This window comes from Excalfactoria chinensis, chromosome 3 (genome assembly GCF_039878825.1).
Source record: "Excalfactoria chinensis isolate bCotChi1 chromosome 3, bCotChi1.hap2, whole genome shotgun sequence".
NCBI lineage: Eukaryota > Metazoa > Chordata > Aves > Galliformes > Phasianidae > Excalfactoria > Excalfactoria chinensis.
Window position 1 is genome coordinate 3,664,992 of NC_092827.1, and position 19,794 is coordinate 3,684,785.

General features: G+C 43.9%; 1 protein-coding gene across 1 annotated transcript in view; it reads left to right on the forward strand.

Annotated features, from left to right (window-relative positions):
* PINX1 (PIN2 (TERF1) interacting telomerase inhibitor 1) overlaps positions 1-19,794 on the forward strand; it is a 55,597-nt gene extending 35,803 nt beyond the window's left edge. Inside the window, exon 7 of the mRNA XM_072331743.1 lies at positions 17,015-19,794. Within this exon, the coding sequence (XP_072187844.1) occupies positions 17,015-17,614 (600 nt within the window). The 3' untranslated portion in view covers positions 17,615-19,794. The remainder of the gene's footprint in view (positions 1-17,014) is intronic.

The window sequence follows — 19,794 nt, forward strand, 5'->3', positions numbered from 1 at the left end:
GTGGAATTTACTGCCACATCAGCTGCAGGGTGCTGCTGCCTTGCTATTTGAACACTTATTCATTGCTACGGCATCGGCATGCTTTGCTGAGAACAAGTCTCATCTGTTTCATACGTTAGCTTTCAGACCTCACCAAGGCTGAAGAAATAGATATGATCTCATCCTTTCCCTTTGTTTCTGGATGCAGAAAGGTTCCTCCAGATTGATTGATTTTTGATTTATTTTTTTTTAACAGCCAGTCCTGGTTAAATGCAAGAGCTCTATGAATTATAAGCATTAAATCTCAAAGCTTTTCAGCTTCAGTCTGGAATCTGAGTGAGGTTTGCTACATTCCTTAATCTCAGCTCTTAGTCACATAATTTTGATACGGACCAGCTTGATTGGAAAACCAGCAAACTTTTATCTCTACCCTCCTTCCAATCATCTGTTTCCATCCCAGCAAGCCCCAAATAGCTTCCGAAATGCAACTGAGATAGTACAAAGTGGATGTAGGCCCCTTCAGAGGCAGGATGAATGGGGTCCCAAGAGTAGTATGATTAACCTCATTACAATCTCAACTTTCTGGTTCCTTTCTAGTCCCCATGAATCAGATGCAAATTGTACCCTGTAGAGTTGGCTAATCTGTCATCTCTAGCACACTGACAGTTACCTATCCAGGCCTTATTCTCTTCGAGGATTTAAAAAACCATCTTCCTTGCATCGATAGCAACTCTCCAGGAATCATATTATTTTAAGGACAAAAACGCAACTGAAAATGGCAAAGCCTTTTCGTGAAGCACCGCAAATCTTAAACCAGATTGAATTTGCTGAGAGCGAGGCTTTTCTTCTGCCTTCAAACTAGTAATGGAACCAAAGGTGCAAATCATGATAGTTTTGATTCGGAGTTGATCTCCACACCCAGTGCTCAGTCTGCAGGGAGAGTCCAGCACCTTGTGCACAGCTCACCCTGCCCCTAGACTTTGCAAAATGAGATCAGCTTCCTCTCTGTGAATCAGTTTTACCTTCTGCATTAGCAGAACCTCACTGTGTCTGAATCATAGAATCATAGAATTACCCAGGTTGGAAAAGACCTTGAAGATCATCAAGTCCAACCGCAGCCTAACCATAGTACCCTAACTCTAACAACCCTCTGCTAAATCATATCCCTGAGCACCACATCCAAACGGCTCTTAAACACATCCAAGGATGGCGATTCAACCACCTCCCTGGGGAGCCTATTCCAGTGCTTAACTACCCTTTCTGTAAAGAATTTCTTCCTAATATCCAACCTAAACTTGTCCTGGTGCAACTTGAGGCCATTTCCTCTCGTCCTGTCACATGTCACTAGTGAGAAGAGACCTGCCCCACTCTCACTGTAAGAACCTTTCAGGTACTGGAAGATGGCAATAAGGTCTCATAGAAGGAATACTATTACTGCTTTGAGTTCTACTCAATAGTCAATAATCATTGGGTAAAGAAACTTTCCATTGGTGTTCTAGCCTAAATGAAAATCAAGGAGGAGGACAAACTGTCCTTTTCTTAGGAGCCTGACTTGCAGTTGCAATTTATCACCCTTCCTCCACATCACTTGGCCACGGTTACCCAGTTCTGATGAATCCTGCCATGTGTTGCACAGCTTGGGGAGGCCATCACTCATCTCCGAGTGCCCGGGCTGAAACAGCGTGGTAGGAGCCGTTGTTACATGAGGCACATCAGCTTTTCCGTGCCCCAGGACATTTGGGAAGCTATCCCCACCATCTTCCACGTGCTTGCCAGAGATTTCATGACTGTTGGTAAATTCCTTAGTTACCTGAGAAGCCGTTGCTATAGAAAATGTCCTTTTCTGCATGTTTGTACCGGCTTGTCTGAATGAGTGTCAATACCAGCATCTGACTGGGCAAAAAAAAGCCTGTCAGTATCTGCCTTCTGATGTTAACCTTGGCAGCAGCTTCTTGTAACTGTTGCAGGGAAGTAGCTGCGGTGGCCAAATTCTTTCAAAATTCAGCTATTACCTGCTGGGATGTTTAACTCTTTCATGAGATCTCTGAATCTCACCTTGTTCTGATTCCAATTTGTTGGAATCAACATCTTCTAAGGAGAAGATACCAGTTCATAGAATCATAGAATGACCTGGATTGCAAAGGCCCACAATGCTCATCCAGTTCCAACCCCCTGCTGTGTGCAGGGTCACCAACCAGCAACCCAGGCTGCCCAGAGCCACATCCAGCCTGGCCTTGAATGCCTGCAGGGATGGGGCATCCACAGCCTCCTTGGGCAACCTGTTCCAGTGCATCACCAACCACTGGGTGAAAAACTTCCTCCTCATATCCAGCCTAAACCTTCCCTGTCTCAGTTTAAAACCATTCCCCCTTATCCTATCAAGTTGATCTGGCACTGCTGTTCACTTGTAGGGTGTAGCTGTTAATCCCTCTCTTCTGTGTTTCTCTGAGTTAGGTTTCCTTCCATAGGAGGTAAGTGTGGAATGGACCCATCAAATCCCTTTTTCTGTAGGCGGGATCAGCTCTGTATCATTCTGGAGAGATGTGTATAAGGAATCAATGAATGAAGGCCTGTCTTACAAGAACTCCACAAGCTGCCCAATCTGTTTGCTCTGCCAAACATGGGAAGACTTTTCCAACTCTTAAACTGCATCTTTGTTGCTACTATTTAAAATCATTATTATACCAAGGGGAGCAAAACGTAGAGGTAATGTTGCTCTTTTCTTCTAACTTTTGACATTAAGGCTTCTCTGGGAATCATAAACCCTAAATCATACATTCTCACTTGTAATCTTGGTTAATGTTTTTATAGCTTCTGGTATGCCAGACAGAGAGATGTGGCTGGAATATTTGCAGCTTTTTTCAATCATGAGCCTAAATTGCTAGCTTTCTACTTAGGACAACTTCAATGTGGCCAGCCATTAGTGAGAACCAGAGGAAGACTCAGACTCTGAATCCGTAGTATGACATCTTAACCACTGCCATGACCCAAAACCAACAGTATTTGTCTGTGTCCGGCCTTCCCTCTGAACATATTTTAGGCAGCTAAAACAGTATTAAATGGCTTTTCTAGTTTAGAAGGCGTGTGTGTGTGCAGGGTGGGGGATGATGCTGATGCTGATTCCTCTTGCTGATTTTCCCTCTTGGGTCCTGGTGACAAGTCACCCACATCAGTAAATTCCATCCAAAGCTCTGCTTTGATGTGAACAAACTATTTCTTTCCAGTGCAATCTCTCTGCATTTTTGGAGATAGCTTGTGTTAGGAACCCCTTCCAGTCCTACAGTACAGACAAGACAAAGTAAGACTCGGTTCCCTCCACCACTTACCATTCCAGTGGTCTTCCATCTCCCAGACATGCCTATAACCTATCAGAGGTTGGACAGCCTCACTTGCACACTGCTAAAGGAGGAATACAAAGGGACTGGTTTGTGCAGTGTTTAACAGCATCTTGAGTGGGCTGTGTTGCTGCAGAGGATTCTGCTCTGGTTGTACTGTGACTACTTTAAAGCTAGCTTGAATACGCAGACACAAGAAGTGTAACGAGAATTCCCAGAGCAGCATCCTATAGTGAACTCCTCCTGAACCGCAGCAAGCATATAAATCAAAGTTTGTATTTTCTAACTGCTATAGATGTACAGAACACATGGGCGAGATTATTAAAGAGGAGAGAATATGGTCTCTCTCCCGAGAGTTGAATGTGTCCTACTGACTCCAGGCATAACAGGATATACAAATGGTTCTCTTTCACTGCTTTGTTTTAATGTTGATTTGTTTGTAGTCTGCCCAAGATATTAATTGGGGTTTTACAAGTATAAAGACAAAGGTGTCTGCCCTGAAGAACTCACTAACGAAAAACACGACTGTGCAGTGTTAATGCACAGTCAAATCTTCTGCCTAATGAACCAATCGCTTTGATAAAATCTCTACCTCCTGGTGAATTCTCAGCTTTGATTTTCCCCTCGACTCCCATCTTCTTTTACACCTCACTTTGTTTTCTTTTTCCCTCCGTTTTAAGTTTTGGGGGCAGTTTGCACTCTAATCAACATTTGATGGCATAGTTCCCGGAATGGAAGTGAATCACTGCTTTCATTAGGAGCAAACACGGTTGGTCTGGTGTTGCAACTGTGTGGATATTAAAGCTGAAAAATTGGAAGACCCTGGCCTGACACGGGAGTGTAAGAACAGTCCTTAGCTTTTAATCCCTTCAACACACTGCGGTTGATAACAGGTTGCAACATGGATGTTAGTGCCTACATCTGCAGTGCAGTTGAACAATCGCTCCTTTTTAGCGATGCTTTGGCTTCCTACCACCTGCCAATTTGCATGGCTTTTTATTTATTTATTTTTTAATTCAAAAGGCGTTGATTGCTGCAAAAATGGTCACGTTGATGGCTGCCATCCATGGTTTACCCTCACCACTTCGATCTGTGTATTACTGCCTCCTTTCCTGAGGTGATTTGCTCCACAGCAGAGGCAGTAGAACAGACTTCTCCTCCTGTACAAAGTTTGTTTAAACTGTTATCAGTGATGCTTTATGCTGCCGTGCTTCCTTGTTTCTCCTTGTAAAATCCAGACCTGCCTTTTAGCACAGACCATGTTCTCATGATGATGCCTGAGAAACCAGCTGAAGGATGCTGTGCCCATGCACATTAAGGGTGAGCAGTGCTGGCCCGTTTAAGTCCACTGCTGTAGGCTTTCAATGCACAGAATTATCAGCGGCATTAGCAGGCTGGATGGACTGCTGAAATACGTATTGACTTCTAATTTTTATCGTTCACCCTTTTGCTGCCATGTCAACTACCTCATTTTTAGCCTGATTTCCTGGAAGATTGAATACATACGATTATTCAGTTCATCTGTTCCCTCACTGATTCCAACCATGTTACAGAAGGAGACAGCGGCCTTAGAAATGCTACATTCCTGCTCTTTGTGAAAATAAATGGTCACATAAAGAGGAAAGACAAATTGTTTTCCCAGCTGGGCTCAACAGTATTATTAGACATCAGAGAATCCACGCAGAGGGAAGCCGTTACGAATGTCGTAACCACAGGAACAGCTTCAATCAGGACTTGCACTTCAGTAGATATGGGGTCATCCAGCCACAAGTTGCAAAGCCACAGAAAGCCTCATCGCTTTGCTCAGTGCTCCTACAAGAAAACTCTTTAAAGTGAAACATGTAGCTCAGATCTTGGGGTAGCTGTGACCTCTGTCTGCGCTTGGAACAACTTCTTTGGCTCTTGGCTCCTCCCGCAGCTTTACTTAGGGCATTAAGTATGGGGTAATGAAGGGAAGGAATAAAACTGAGCCGGCATTGCTGAGTCACCGCTGAGCTTTGAGGCTGGCTGATTTGATGGAGCTCTGGATGGAGGGACCACCCAGCTTCTGCAGGTAGCAGAAGGGATTACAGCGCGCTCACGTAATGAAAGGAGAGCTGAGTGGTAGGATGATTGACTGAAAGGAAGTAAATCCAAAGCAGAAAGCAGCTTTTAAGGATGGGTTGTTACGAAGTCTAACTGGGGAAATTAAATCTTTGAAAGCTTCTGCACTTATTAAATGCTAGGCTGCTCAGGTCTGTTGGGCAGGAGTCTTTTTTCCTCCTTTTTAGTTTTTACACCTTTTCAGTTCTCGGTGTAAGGAAGTGAGAATTTCAGGGCTGTCTTGTTTCCATCTGCTTCAGCATGCTCAGAACATCCAGGTGAAGTACTCCAAGTCTTCCAGGCAGGATTTGAGACCCTGACCAACGTCGCATCGCTCTAAACAGCTTTGTGAGATGTGGCTGAGGGGCTGGAGACTGCACTGTTTGCCTTTGCATCTCCACTTAGTTGCAGACAACATTAGGAACAAATGAGACACTGGCAACAAATGGATCTTTCCTTTCATCTGGCATTTCCTCCCAAATCTTCTCTTCATTTTGCTGCTTATTCCTGGAGCGGTTTTGTCTTAAGCTGTGCTAAGCATCCCATTTCCACTCGTTTTTCAAAGCTCCTGTGCCAGGAAAGGTTCCAGCTTGGAGCACACACGCTCCCTGCGGGACTGCCTACCTGTTAATTATTTGTATTGTTTTGTACCCACTCATGGCTTTACCCTGCAAGTCCCTCGAGGCGCAGGTTTTGTGTTTAGTGTGGTTCACTGGGCAACCACAGAGCACTTTGCTTCCCTGTGGGCATTACATGAAGCATTAATGAGAAGATCCTAGGAAATCTATTTGGAATTACAGGAGGAGGGATTTTCTCATTGTCATTTTTAACTTTACTGCTAAATCTTTATGCAGCACTATGAAGTTAATCCTTAGCGTCATGAAAGATGTGTGTATATAGTTTTGACCTGAGTGAGCTTTATAAGTAATCGCCAAAATAGACCGAAGGTAAGGATAAAGGGGAAGAGCAAAGAAGGACGTGAAATAAAGGCTGTAGCTTGCAAGGTTGCAAAAGTTGGAGGCAGGCAGGAAAAGCAAAGCAGAAGAGCTTTGGAAAGCCATGGAAAGCGAGCCAAAGGAAGTGAAGTCTGATGAGGGATTTGAAGATGGAGAATGAGGCTCTTCACTCCCAGAGGAGGAAGGTGATGTAAGCCCAAGAGCAGTCTGGATAGGTACAGATGTGAAATAAACTAAAGGCTTGCACCTCAAATGGTTGGGAGGTAGAGCTGTAGGGCCCATGAGCTCTTGCTGCAGAAAAGCTGAGATAACATCATGAACTATGGGAGGACAAGCCATCTCTACATCATGTGGTTGTGTGTCCATATCAAAGCACAGGACTAGTCTTTACTTGGACAAGTAGGATTTTCTTTGGCATTGAAGAAGGCTTTGGTGATGTGGATGTTGTCGGTGCTGATCTAAGCTATTCTCTCCTTAAATTGCTCACATACATCCATAGGTTAAAACAGATGAGTAGTTCTGTAGGTCGATGGGGCCAAAGGTCTTCACGTTTCACAAACTCACCATGGAAATCCCTCGTCTCTCTTACAGGTCACAGCAGACATGCTCTATCTTGCTCCAGCTACGAGGCTGCATGCTGGCACTTGTAGTCTCCATGGATTACCCATGAAGTAGCATCAACTGCTTCTTGGCAAGCTTTCCACCTGCTTTGTGGCTGAAATAATCTGGCTGTTTACTGCCATGTTCCCCATAGGGACCATCGTAATGTAGTATTTCAAGACAAGGTCAGCTATTGCTGGAACTAAAAGCAGCATTTCAGACTACGGTCGCTGTTACTGATGTAGTCTAAAAGGAGATGCGGGGAGATTTATTCATCCTCTTTCCTGAAGGCTGTTCTTCCTCTGTACATCTCAAGAGCCGCCTTTATTCTTCCCAATAACAAATCCAAATTGACTCTTCCTTTTCTTTTTCTTTTTGTTCATATATATATATATATATATATACATATACGTATGTATGTATTTGCTTCCTTCTTCCCCTGGGAGAAGTCTAGTTCAGGTTTATAAGAAACCCACATCTATTGCTTTTGGCAACTAATAGCCAGACTCCTTTTTCAATACAAGGGGACAGGAGCTGCACTGAATTGATACGCAGTGCTCTTTACAACTTCTAGCAAGTGTGCAAAAGGCTGGAATACCCATCCTATGGTACCTCAGGTGCAGTCCTGGTATACCTCAAGACTGAGAAGTAGTTTGTTTCTTGCTGAAATCTAAAGCTTACCCTGTTAGGACAGCGATGATCAATGCTGGTCCCTCCTAGCTGCTATGGGAAGGAACACCCAGGAGCAAAGGTTGTGTCCTTGTCTCCTCAAGCTGTTTTTCCACTGTAAATGATGTCACATCTGAAGTTTGTGTTGCATCTTGCTCATGGTTACAGTCATCCTGTCTTTCCTTCCTTTGATACTCTTGTTGCCAAAGTTAATTTAGATCCAAATTACAAGCTTTTCACCTCGAATTCTGAAGCTTATTAACTGTAGGCTGCCGTGTAAATACTTACTACTGGGTAGTGTTAATGAACGTGGAGAAAATAGCAAAGCCTGTAAATCCAAATAGAGTCAGAACATCTTATGTCTTCTTTAAAGCACAGTCTTCACCTTTGCTTTAATGCTGCTTTGGGGTATAATACATGCCTCCAGGATCTTGGAAGCTAGCGTTGCAAGTGAGTACAGAACAATGCAAGTCTCTGCAGAAATGTTGCTCTGATAACTTTGCTTTTTTGGCCTACATTTCTCAGTAGTGATTATTTGTTAATTATGTTATATAGTGCTCACATGTGGGCTAATTGCTTCCCCAGAGAACTTCCAATGCAATGATGGACAGAACAAGGGCAGGATGTTACACATACCAGAAAGTAAAAGGGTAAGGTAGGACACACAGGCAATATGAATAGTTAAGCACTTAGGTCTGTGTTTAAAACACAGTCCCGCTGTGAAGCATGCTGTGGGAAAGTTGGGTTTGTGGGGAGAAAGCAAAGGTGCTAATTTGAATTGATCTGAGGAGCTGACTTGTAGGAATAGTTGTGTAAGAAAGAGTGGATAGAGTAAGAAGGAGGTCGGATAGAGTATATAGGCAGAGAATCATAGTCATAGAATGGCTTGGGTTGGAAGGGACCCCAGCGATCATCAAGTTCCAACCCCTCTGTCACAGGCAGGGCTACCAACCTCCAACTTAGATCAGGTTGCTCAGGGCCCCATCCAGCCTGGGCTTGGAAAGAGGAGGTGGAATGCAGAGCTGTACCCTGACCATTCCTGACGTCAAGAACAAGATATGTATGAACTGTAGGGCTGCATGAGGGTTGTTCCTTGGAAAAAATAAACCTCTTCCCTCACAGACAGTGTTTTCTTCGGTCCTTAATAGATGGGAGAGAAGAAAAAAAAAGATGTGTGCACATCTGTGGGATCGTATTTCTGATTTCAGCTCTCTTATTCGTGGTATTTCTATTCTATCTGTCTTTTAGCCTGCCCGCTTACAGGCAGGAGGGCTTTGCTGGTATTTATGGTCTGTGCTGCTCTGAGTCGTAATGTTCTGATTCATTTTCCTGTGCTGCAAATACTTCTTCACACCTGCTTAAAGGAAAGGAACCGAGTCCTGATGAAGGCACGCTTAACAAATAAGTGACTAAAAAGTGACACAAGGAGGTATTCTCAGCAGCTCCTCTGCCACTACTTGTGCTGAAAAACAGGAAATATCTGCACCCTTGCACGAAGGTCTGACATGGTGTTGGTACGTGGATCAGCTCTCTTGCATATTACCCCCTCAGAGCAAAGAAGCGGAAGAGTTTCAAGTGTGTATGTTCCTTTCGAGAAGCATTTTCTAAGGGGAAGGGGAAAGGATTGAAGGTACGGCCATTTAGACTATCTGCTTTGAAGGCTCGTAGGTAAACTCTGCTTACACACAAGCGGCTCTTTCTGGGTTTGTTATTAGAAGGGGAATAGAAGTGAAGTTTTGCTTAGGTATTATCTTCAGATTTCAGAACTCATTTAGCTGTGATGCTGACTCTGCTTACTCTTACTCTCTGGGTATTTCCAATGATTTTAATGGTATCCTTTCTCTCAGCAACTCAGTCTGCATTTTACATGCTCCTTGCTAGTACCTTTGCTTGTATTCACAGTGTGGCTAGCCAAGCCCACTTGTTAGTTCTCATCTGTTCCATTCAGATTCTGTATCTGTGGGGTGTCGGAAGGAATCCTTCATTCAGTAATGAGAAGGGTTTGATCTTCTGAAACCTGAATAGGAAGGTTTAAAAGCAGCTGCCTGTGCCACTTATTATAAAAGGCTAATAAAGAGTGCCTAGGGAATGACACGATGGTAGTAAAACAACCTCATGAAGAAGTCTTTGATTAATTCTAAGAATTCCTTACAGCGCTGCTGCCTTCTGGTAGTACTTACACTCCTGGAATGGCTGTCCTGGCTGTTGGCATTGACATTAGAGTGTTGCTGTGGGATGAAGAGACCAGAGTGCACTGATTTCACTGCAGTCCTGCCCACTCCTTCAAAATCCTGCATCTGAGAGTGTATTTGGGCATATTGCAGAACAGACAAAAATCGCAACGTATGTGTTCACTGCTAAGCATAATGTTTACTGTAGCAGCATAATGCAGGGAAATGGGAAAGCAACATCGTTGCACATCTGGGTTGCCTCTTTCAAGGATCTCAGAGCACTTTATAAACACTTAATGAAACTCATATCTCTGCTACAAGTTTCATATTAGTGCTAAGGCATGTTTGGAGGCGTTCGAGTCCAGGCTGGATGTGGCTCTGGGCAGCCTGGTCTGATGATTGGTGACCCTGCACATAGCAGGGGGGTTGAAACGAGATGATCTTTGAGGTCTTTTTCAACCCAGGCCATTCTGTGCTTCTATATTTGGCCTTCTTTTTTTTTGTGCTAGCCTGCACTGTAGCACATAACTTGTCTGTGGTTTTTGCACCAGTTCTGTTTGTAGCTGGGAAGAGAACTTGGGAAACGTGACCTTCCCAGTGCTGTGCTTGTTCTGCTGGACCGAGCTTCCTCTGTTGTTCAAGGTGAGAACAGAACAGTTAGAATTGATTGAGATGCTTCTGGGAAGATGAAGTCACTGTGTTTGGATCTCTGTACCGTGCCAGCAGAGAGATCCTAAGGGAAATCTCTTCCTTTAGTTTTGTTTATGTTCAGTCTAACACACAGATGTAATTTGCAAGGAAATGCAAAGGAAGAGAGGTTTTGCTGGCCTCAGCAGTGTAGCTAGAGTGAAATGAGATGTCACAAGGATATCTAAGTGTCTCTCTTTCAAGAAACAGAAAGGATTTTTCTGCTCTGCGGTGTGCTGATTTCTCTTTAACCCTTTCCCTGCGTGCCTTCCCCCCTTCTTGTGTGTCACCTCCATAGCCCATCGCGGGCTGTGCTCTGCTCACGGCCTTCACACGCTGTGTTTCTTTGCTGAGACGTAAACGAAGGCTTTTCTTTTTTCCTGAAAAGTGTGAGAACAGTAGGAGGAAGTCGGTGCTCTGTGCACAACACGGTGTCAGGGCTCTCAAGCTGACGTTAGAAGTCCAGGTGTTGTAACTTGCCAGCATTGTGACTGTTAGAGCTGTACTGACTGACCAGGATCTGATAATGACAGCTGGAATGAATCCCCATGGCTATCATTGTAATCAAGTCCCTGGCCAAAATTTAATCCCTTGCACTTTTGCAACCCTGTTGCTTCCTGTTACGCTGTTGTTCTCAGGCTGAAGGCAAAACCAGGCTGAGTGTTACAGCTTCTTGGATGGCTCCTGTTTCAGTGATGGAAACAGGCTGGAATCCAATACGTTGTACAGCAGTAGAAGTGTATTGTTGACATGACAAGCAAATGGCATTTTGGATGCCAAGAGATGGCGTTCAGCGAGTGAATTGGCAGCTTTCTATTTTAGTGATAGTAATGCATGAGTTATAAATGAAAACGCTGCAATCAGCCACTTGCTGAGGTAGGGGATGAACTTGCAGCAAAACACGTAATAGAATAATAAAAACAGAATTGCAACAAGGTCTGGGAGAATTTAGATGTAATGGAAACGCATCACCACTGAGTTTAATACTGAAGTAAAAAATGGAGTCAGCAGACACAGTGCAAGTGTACTTGAACACCAGAGGCCTCTGGATTTATGTAGTAGATTGCAATGATCGCTGTTATGTGATGATAAAAAAAACGAGTACCTGGGAGCACTGAGGAGCCTTGGAGGTTCTCACAGCTCAGCTGGAAGCAGCTACAGCTGCCCTGTTCTGTGTTGGCTGTAGCCTTGCTGTGGGCTTGAGGTCACTTCCAATCTGCCTGCTCGTTCCTTGCAGGTGGAGGCAGGTGTTGCAAGCATGGATCCTAATGCCCCAGAGAAAACAGGCTTTCTTAAAAGGGTTTTTCCATGTCTCTTCCCCATTAGTTGCTTCCTAACCTCACTCCTTGTCCTTACTGATTAACAGGCAGAATTGATGGTCTGTGTGGAGTGCAGTATTTAATATCCAACTGAAAGATCTCCACTGGTATCCCTGTCCTCTGGCACAGCATTTTATTTTAATGGAGCTGAAGAGGAGAGGTTTTCTGAACAGAGGTCCCTTGAAGAAGTGCTGTCACATTGTGCGGCCCAGACAGCTGTTAAGACATGTAGGACTTGCATTTAGTTTCCTGTAGGAGGATGCTGTGCTCTATCGGCACTCAGTATAAGAAGTACTATTGCAACTTACCAAGAGATCAAATTGCATCTCCTTTGTGTTTTGTTTTGTTTTTTTTTAATTATTATTTTTCTTGTGGCATTAGAGGGCTATAAATTCTAGAGTCTAGATAGCCTATATTCCATTCTGTAGAACCATAGAATACCTCCATTTGGAAGGGACCCACAAGGATCATTGAGTCCAACCCCCAACTCCACACAGCACCACCCAAAATCCAAACCCTGTGGCTGAGAGTGGTGACCAAATGCTCCATGAACAAACAAGGATGAACTCCACCTAATGCTTTCCTGCTTGTTTGCAGAGTTGCTTTCAGTGGTTGAAGCTCCTGGTGTTTGAGGTTTCGTGTATATACTGACAGATTCATCCTGCTAGCAAAGATCTGTGGTTTGTATCTTGTCACTTGTCTTCTTCATTGTAAGCACAGGGAAAATCCTTCCCTTTTCTTGGCAGCAGCCCTTTCTATATTAGAAACCTGGTATCATTAGCTCTTCCTAAGATGCTGTCTGTGTTATACCAGTCTCAATCAGGTGAACTGAAAAAGTGAGAGCCTCCTGGGTACCCATTCTTATGCCAGGTCCGACTACAGAACTGATGGATCATGGTCTTATTTATGCATGTATTTATTTTAATCCTGCTTAAACTCATCGTGCTGCAAGTCTTTGTTCACTCTCTTGCCTGTTTGATCCCAATCCAAATGTTTGTGCTTATACTTAATTTTAAGTTGTCAGCTCCTTAAAGCAAGACTGTCATCCTTCATGTCTGAAGAGCTGCAGTGATTCTCTATTAATAATCTGCCGTGCTTCCCTGCATTACAGCTAGTCTGTGTTGGAAAAGATACAGGGATGCCCTGGGTTCTTGCCTGTCAAGTTCCACATGCTGCGTGGGGGTCCCACCAGCATTGAGGAGCTGGAAGAGCAGGAATAGAGCTGGATTAAATTAATCGTGTTGGTTTGGTTTCTCAACAAGAAAGGAACTCATCACTGTGATTCACTCAGGCTGTGGAACGAGGGGGGGGTGGCAATGTAAAGCCATGGATCATCACGTGATCACCTTGCAACTCAGGCTGGAGGTTCAGCTTCTACTTCCTTCATCTGGCCCATTTTGTGTTATTTAAGCAAGAATCTCCTGAAATCACAGCTCAGCTGTGTTCTGTCTTTATTCTCGGTTCTTCTGTGCTTTTCTTTTTGGGTCATTTTAGTCAATTTGTGCTAACAAAATGACTGGTAAAGTAGTACACCCTCATTTGCAAACAAGGAAGCAAAGGCACGTGAAATCACTCCACTCCAGTAATTGTAGTTCATATCTGGCAGATCTTAGACTGTATAGTAGATTATTATTATTCATTTTTGTTCAATTCACCTGTTTGAAGCTTTAAGTGCTAAGAAACGCCTGCGTTCTGAAGAGGTGAAATGTTTCATTGGATTGATCCACACTTCAGCCTGCTCCTGGTGTGTGTGCACTAAAACCCTGCTTTGCTCCAGTTTGCTTTTTATGTTGCTGTATTTTCGGATGTTAATTCTTCAGCCCAAGATCTCGTAACTCCAGATACGTTTGGATTTGAAACTCATTTCAGTTTGTCAGGTGTCTGCATACCGTTCTATGTCAGTTTGTGAGGTATCTGCATACCACTCTACTGCTGCCAAACTTTCTTCCCCTCATGATGTGAATCCTTCTCAGCATATAATTTACCATCATGCCATATTTTTTCCTTCCCTAAATAGGCTGAAGGATGCTCTGAGAGCACAGAGCCTGGGACACGCAGTCCTGATCCTGCACGAATCAAGAGAGCCAGGATTTCACTCCATGAGTTTGGTGCGCTGGCTTAATGATTAAATCAGCATTGTGTGTATAAAGTGAAGAAAGCAGGCAGAAAAATACCAAACCTGCTAGTACTTACAGTGCTTTATTTTCCATACGTTCAACCAATTGCATAAACAGATGATGTTTACTGAGGACTTCTGGCTATAATTGACCCTCATCTTTTCCTGTGCACTTCCCAGCCTCTCCTTGAATTTTCCTATTGTTTCCTTCTAATCACTCCACACTTAACACCGTTTTAAGCGGTGCTTTGCTCCTGCTTGGGACCATCCTCCCAACTCCCTGCGGACTGCCGTTCCCAACATCTCAGCCTGATTTAGTTGGCAGTTGAAGAACTCAAGACACAAGAGATATCTCTTCCAAAGTCTTCAGGCCTCCCAGCAGCTACAGCAGAATTGCTCTTTTCCTTTTACATCTTTTTCAGTGTTCGGAGCAGGAATCTTCCCTCTCTTCTCTTGTGCAATTGCTTGTTGGAGGTTGCAGAAATGCAATACTCATTTAAGGAGCTGCATCTTATGTTTGGAGTTGCATAAACTGCAACTCTCCCATCGAGAGGTGGGAGAAGAACGATGTTTAGAGTTCCAACAGTGCTCCCATGGCTACTTGGGCAGGAACATCACGGAAAGGGAGCACTGCTGGCATGTAACAGCCCTTGCGGATGATTTATGGCTTTACACAAGCTTGTCCTAAACAGAGAGATTTTCTAGAGTTGGCACCTCCTCGTTGGTCTCCATGCCCTGTTGGTTCCATGTTCGGTGACCCGTGGTTATTAAAATTCTTATCAATAAAGGAGTTTCTGAGCAAGGTTCTGATTTTCTGCCATCACGCATAACTTCTGAACTCAGCTTAACCAAAGCAATGCTATTCTTTTTTTTTTCCATACGCCTAACGTATCTTATAAAAAGAAATGTGTGCAGTTCAAGTAATATTTGCCTTCAATTACAGTAATTAAGTTGTCAGGACTCAAAGTCACCAAGGGAATGAGAAAATCCTTTCCTGGTTGGCCAGGAAATAATTGGTGTTCTGGTGGTGAGTGCATTTCACATATTGGGGTGGGGAGGGAAACGTTCCGGCTGGCATCTGCAGCAGAAAACCTGGGAGACTGTTTGTCATTTTGCAATGCAAGATGTCAAAATCCTTCTGTGGGTAGAAGGGAAAGGAAAAAGAAAGTGACCTGGTTCGCTTTGCTTTAGTGGGGCATCTATTTTTTGATCTGCGTTGGGGCTGGGATGTGTGGCTTTTAATGAGACAGCAACTACAAGCATAGCCTGGTCCATTTATTCTGTGGATTGTGTCTTGTCAAACTTCTTCTTCAGCTCCCCTTTTGAGTGCATGCTGTATTTATATATGTGTAGGTACGTGTGCTTTTTTTTTTCCCTTGATGTGAAACAGCCCTTTGTGGACTTGTTCATAAACTTACCTGACGGTATTCCTGCAAGAAAAGTAAATCACTTTGATAAGTGTCCACACAAACATTACTGGAATCTCAAGTGTGGCGTTGCTTTCGTTCCACTGGAATAGCTCTCTTGAAAGCCAGTGGATGAGGAAATCGCTGCTCGTAATGCATCACTAATGACACAGAGTTGTGCATTCCTGCTCATGTGAGTGAAGGCTATGGATGTATAAGGAGTCAGACCCGCAGAACCTTACTTATAAACATCTCTAAAGAGAGCCAGATGGCACATCTGCACTATCATGCAGTAGCTATAAAGCCCTGTGATAAGTGCTTTCATATCTCCCTGTTAGCTGCTGGCCTTCACCCTGTGCATTGGTGTATGCCAGGGAACGTGGCTGTGAAATACTCCTGCTCTGATTTACTTGCGTTTTACATCAGTCCATGTACAGGATGTGTGGGTAGAGTGGATGCTTCTATCTGTACATGCATTTATGAATGGAAAAAAACAGTATAGTATCTCAGTCAGTGTGAAAATTAAAGGTCATCTGTGGCTTTTGCAGAGGAGAAGGCCATGCCACAAAGGGTTAGTTCTGAGTGCTTCAGTATCAATAAGGCTCCCGGGAGACCTCATTGTGGCCTTCCAGTACTTGAAGGGAGCTTATAAACAGGAGGGGGAATGGCTGTTTGTGAGTGTGGGAAGTGATAGGACAAGGGGGAATGGTTTGAAACTGAGACAGGGGAGGTTTAGGTTGGATCTTAGGAGGAAGTTTTTCACCCAGAGGGTGGTGACACACTGGAACAGGTTGCCCAAGGAGGCTGTGGATGCCCCATCCCTGCAGGCATTCAAGGCCAGGCTGGATGTGGCTCTGGGCAGCCTGGGCTGTTGGTTGGTGACCCTGCACATAGCAGGGGGTTGGAACCAGATGGTCATTGTGGTCCTTTTCAACCCAGGCCATTCTAGGATTCTATGATCCAAGTCAACAAGTCTGCATCACAGCTGCGTTTTTAGCATGTTTGTTTTACAAGTCGGAGATAATTTAACAAGTTATGTATTTCATCTTTTCATCTCGTTGCGTTTGTTGCTTTTTCAGAGTCAGTTCTCCTCTTGCCACACATCCAGCTCAATGGCTGTAGTTTGCTCTTTGCTTTATGTTTATTTTCAAGGCAGTAGGTTCTTTTTATAGTTGCTCACCAGCAGCTAGAGTTCAGCAGCTATTCATTTTGTGTATGCAGAAGCCTTGTAAGATCTAACCTGCGATGTTGTTTTTGCCATCTGATAACATATGATCAAATGGAGCATGTTTAAATAACGTCTAGGACACAATGACAGTAAACCAGCTACGAAACAAATGTTTCTAAAGATCAGATAAGATGGAAGAGATGCATCAGTGCGGGGTTGCTCTGTACATCATAAGTTGTTGCACTGTGCTATAGGAGGTATCCTAGGCATGGGATTTCCTTTATGCCACAGGCTAATTGGTCATGCTGCATTATCATGCATCATCATATCCCCTTCCTTACCTGCAGATCAAGAAATCAAAGAGTAGTTGGAAGGGACCCCTAAGGATCATCGAGTCCAACTCATGGCTGAACAGCCTCACATCTGCCAGAGGCTGCCATTAATTTTCAAAGCAGTGTATGGTTTTAAGTGCTTTTTTGTTTAAGGCAATTGTTTCTCACTCCTGCTTCTCCTTGTTCCCCTGCAGGACGAGGCTACGGATGCTGAGTCTCAGGAAGAGAAGCATGAAGGCTCTGGGCTCCCTGAATCTACAGAGAGTGTCAGTACTGTGAAGAGTGTTCTCACTGTCCAGGAATATTTTGCCAAGCGCATGGCAAAACTGAAAGGATCCCAAAATGAAGCAGAAACAAAGTCAGATGATTGCTGCCCCTCAGAAGAGGCAGCCTTGGAGCTTTCAGAAGAACTGAAAACTAAAGCCAAAAAGAAAAAGAAGAAGCAGAAGAGAGATGAGGCAGAGAGTACAGAGCACTGTGAGGAACCACGAGGGAAAAAGTGTAAGATAAGTAGCTTGAATGGGGAGGGACTGGATGCTCCTTTAAATGAATGCCACTCAAGGAAAAAGAAAAGGAAACATAAAGAGCAGCACGATGGGGAAAGCATTAGTTGTGATGAAAATATGGATGGTGGAGAAACTTATATGGGAGCATCGGATGGGGAAGATCTCAGCGTAAAGGACTCTGAGACAAAGCAAAAGAAACGCCATAAGAAGAAGCACAAAAAGCAAAAAGAGGAGATGGAGGAGTGCACTGAAGGGATGCTGAGAAAGAAAAAGAAGCATTGCAAGTAGGTTTAACTATTTGTGAGTCGAGCTGAGGTTGTGAGGTGATTTGAACTTTATCGTGCTGGATGAGGAGCCTACATAAGCACCAGCCAGACATCGTGTTGTAATTCAGTCCTGAGTACACCTGGGCTCTTCATCCAACTGAAACCTCAGCTTGTGTTTAAATATAGCTCTTACAACAGGGCTGAGAACACTGTGAAAGGCCAACATGAGCTTCAGTGCCATTTCAAATGTATCCACAAATAGGGCCAAGATTTGCACGGCTACAAATCATAGAATCACAAAATGGTTGGGTTGGAAGGAACCTCGAGCATCATGAAGCTCCAACCCCCTGTTGCATGTAGGGCCACCAACCTCCCCATTTAATACCAGCCCAGGCTGCCCAGGGCCCCATCCAGCCTGGTCTTGAACACCTCCAGGGATGGACGGGGCATCCACAGCCTCTCTGGGCAGCTGTTCCAGCACCTCACCACTCTCTTGGCTACAAACCAAGACCTGATAAAAAAGAGAAGTCATTATTCTTTTCCAATTCGGCAAACCTAAGGTTCACCTTTGAGGCTGTGCAGGAGCTATGTTTATACACAAGCAGAACCTGTACCTCCTTCAGCCCAGATTCACGCTGCTGTGATTCCATTTCAGACAGCAGTAAGCAAAGTCAGGGCTGGTTTTAACCACTGCTTTTAGGACAGTGGTAAATGGCAATGTGCTGCTTCACATTGACTGACATCCTACTGCTGCCTTTATTAGTAAAGCCACCATTGTTTTCACCTCTGAAAGCTCAGCTCCTGGGAACATAAGGGGTTTTGCAAAGCTGGATATATTTTTTTCACTGATTTTTGTAAAGTTATGTGTAATTTTTTCTCCGTTTACATACAAAATGAATGTTGTTTCTTCCCAAAATACTTGAGTCCAATTAAAGGATTGTGCTTAAGTGTCAGTACTAAAGAACGAAATAAAATCACTCCCATTGTTCCCTATCCGATACTTAACTATTGTCAAGTAATATGAACTTTGAAACACAGCTACACGAGCTGTGCCTTTATGATTCATATCTAAATCTTTGGTTCCCAGGCATCATTCATGGTACTACAGTGATGCACCCAGCATTCAATGATGTCTTGGATGAGCAAAGTTTTGTATGGAATTAGGACATCAAATAGATTTTATCTGCAGTAGTATTGCATTTGCACATTGAAACCTTGCAGTTTACATTTGCAACCAAATGAGAGACTGTTCCTCATTGTAAACCTGGAAAGCAGTAATGAGGAGCTGAATGTGGTTTGAGAAACATTGACAAGACGCAGATGTAATATGAAAGAATTTCCTTCAGCTGCTTTTATTGTCCAGTGGGAGAAATGCAGCCCACAACACGCGGCCCATATGGCTTCAGTTGCAGCTGAACTGGACTTCTCACTATGTAAGCTGTGTCGGTTTGCAAGTGCACCTTTCTTGCCCCAAGGACGCACTCATTCATTGCAGCAAGATCACTGTGGTCATGCAGTGCTGTCAGGAAGAGCTGCCTTTCCCTGTGCTCCCTGCTGGGGTGCTGGATGATTTTAACCCTTATGGCATTTGCTTTTCAACACTGTGCAAATATTAGCCAGCATGATGCTGCCGTGCTGGGCTTGTCCCCTGACTTCCTTCAATGACGTATCCCAGCAATGCCATGAGATTGCTACAGTTGGGACGCGTATAAAAGAAATATCTTCTCAATGGGAGAAGCACCAAAGTAACGTTTCACGTTATATTGAAGCGTCTGTGTGTTCAAGCAGCTCTTCTAGTTCCTTCCTCACTGTGAGTTGGAGTTCTTATTTGTCAGTAGAAGCCCCACCACGTTTCCCATCGTGCTGTTTTTAACTCCTAAGGAGCTGAACCTTACGGGTTCTCTTGGGGATTTTAAGTCTAAAAGATGCGAGTAAATGAATGGGGTTTCCTTCTCCCATTACTGCTGGGTTTGTTTGCTTGTTCTATTAATCTTCCACAACCTTCTTCGTGCTAATTCCTACAGAAAGCTTTTGGCCGCATTCCAGTGTTACAGAAAGAACAAAAAAAGGAATAAATCTTTAAATTTATGGTGCTGCTGCCGTTAAGCGCAGTCTGCCTACAGTTTCAGTCTGCCTCAGATTGAAATACGGGCCACGAACGGAAGATTCTCTGTTTGTACAATAAATGGGAGTTTCACTTTT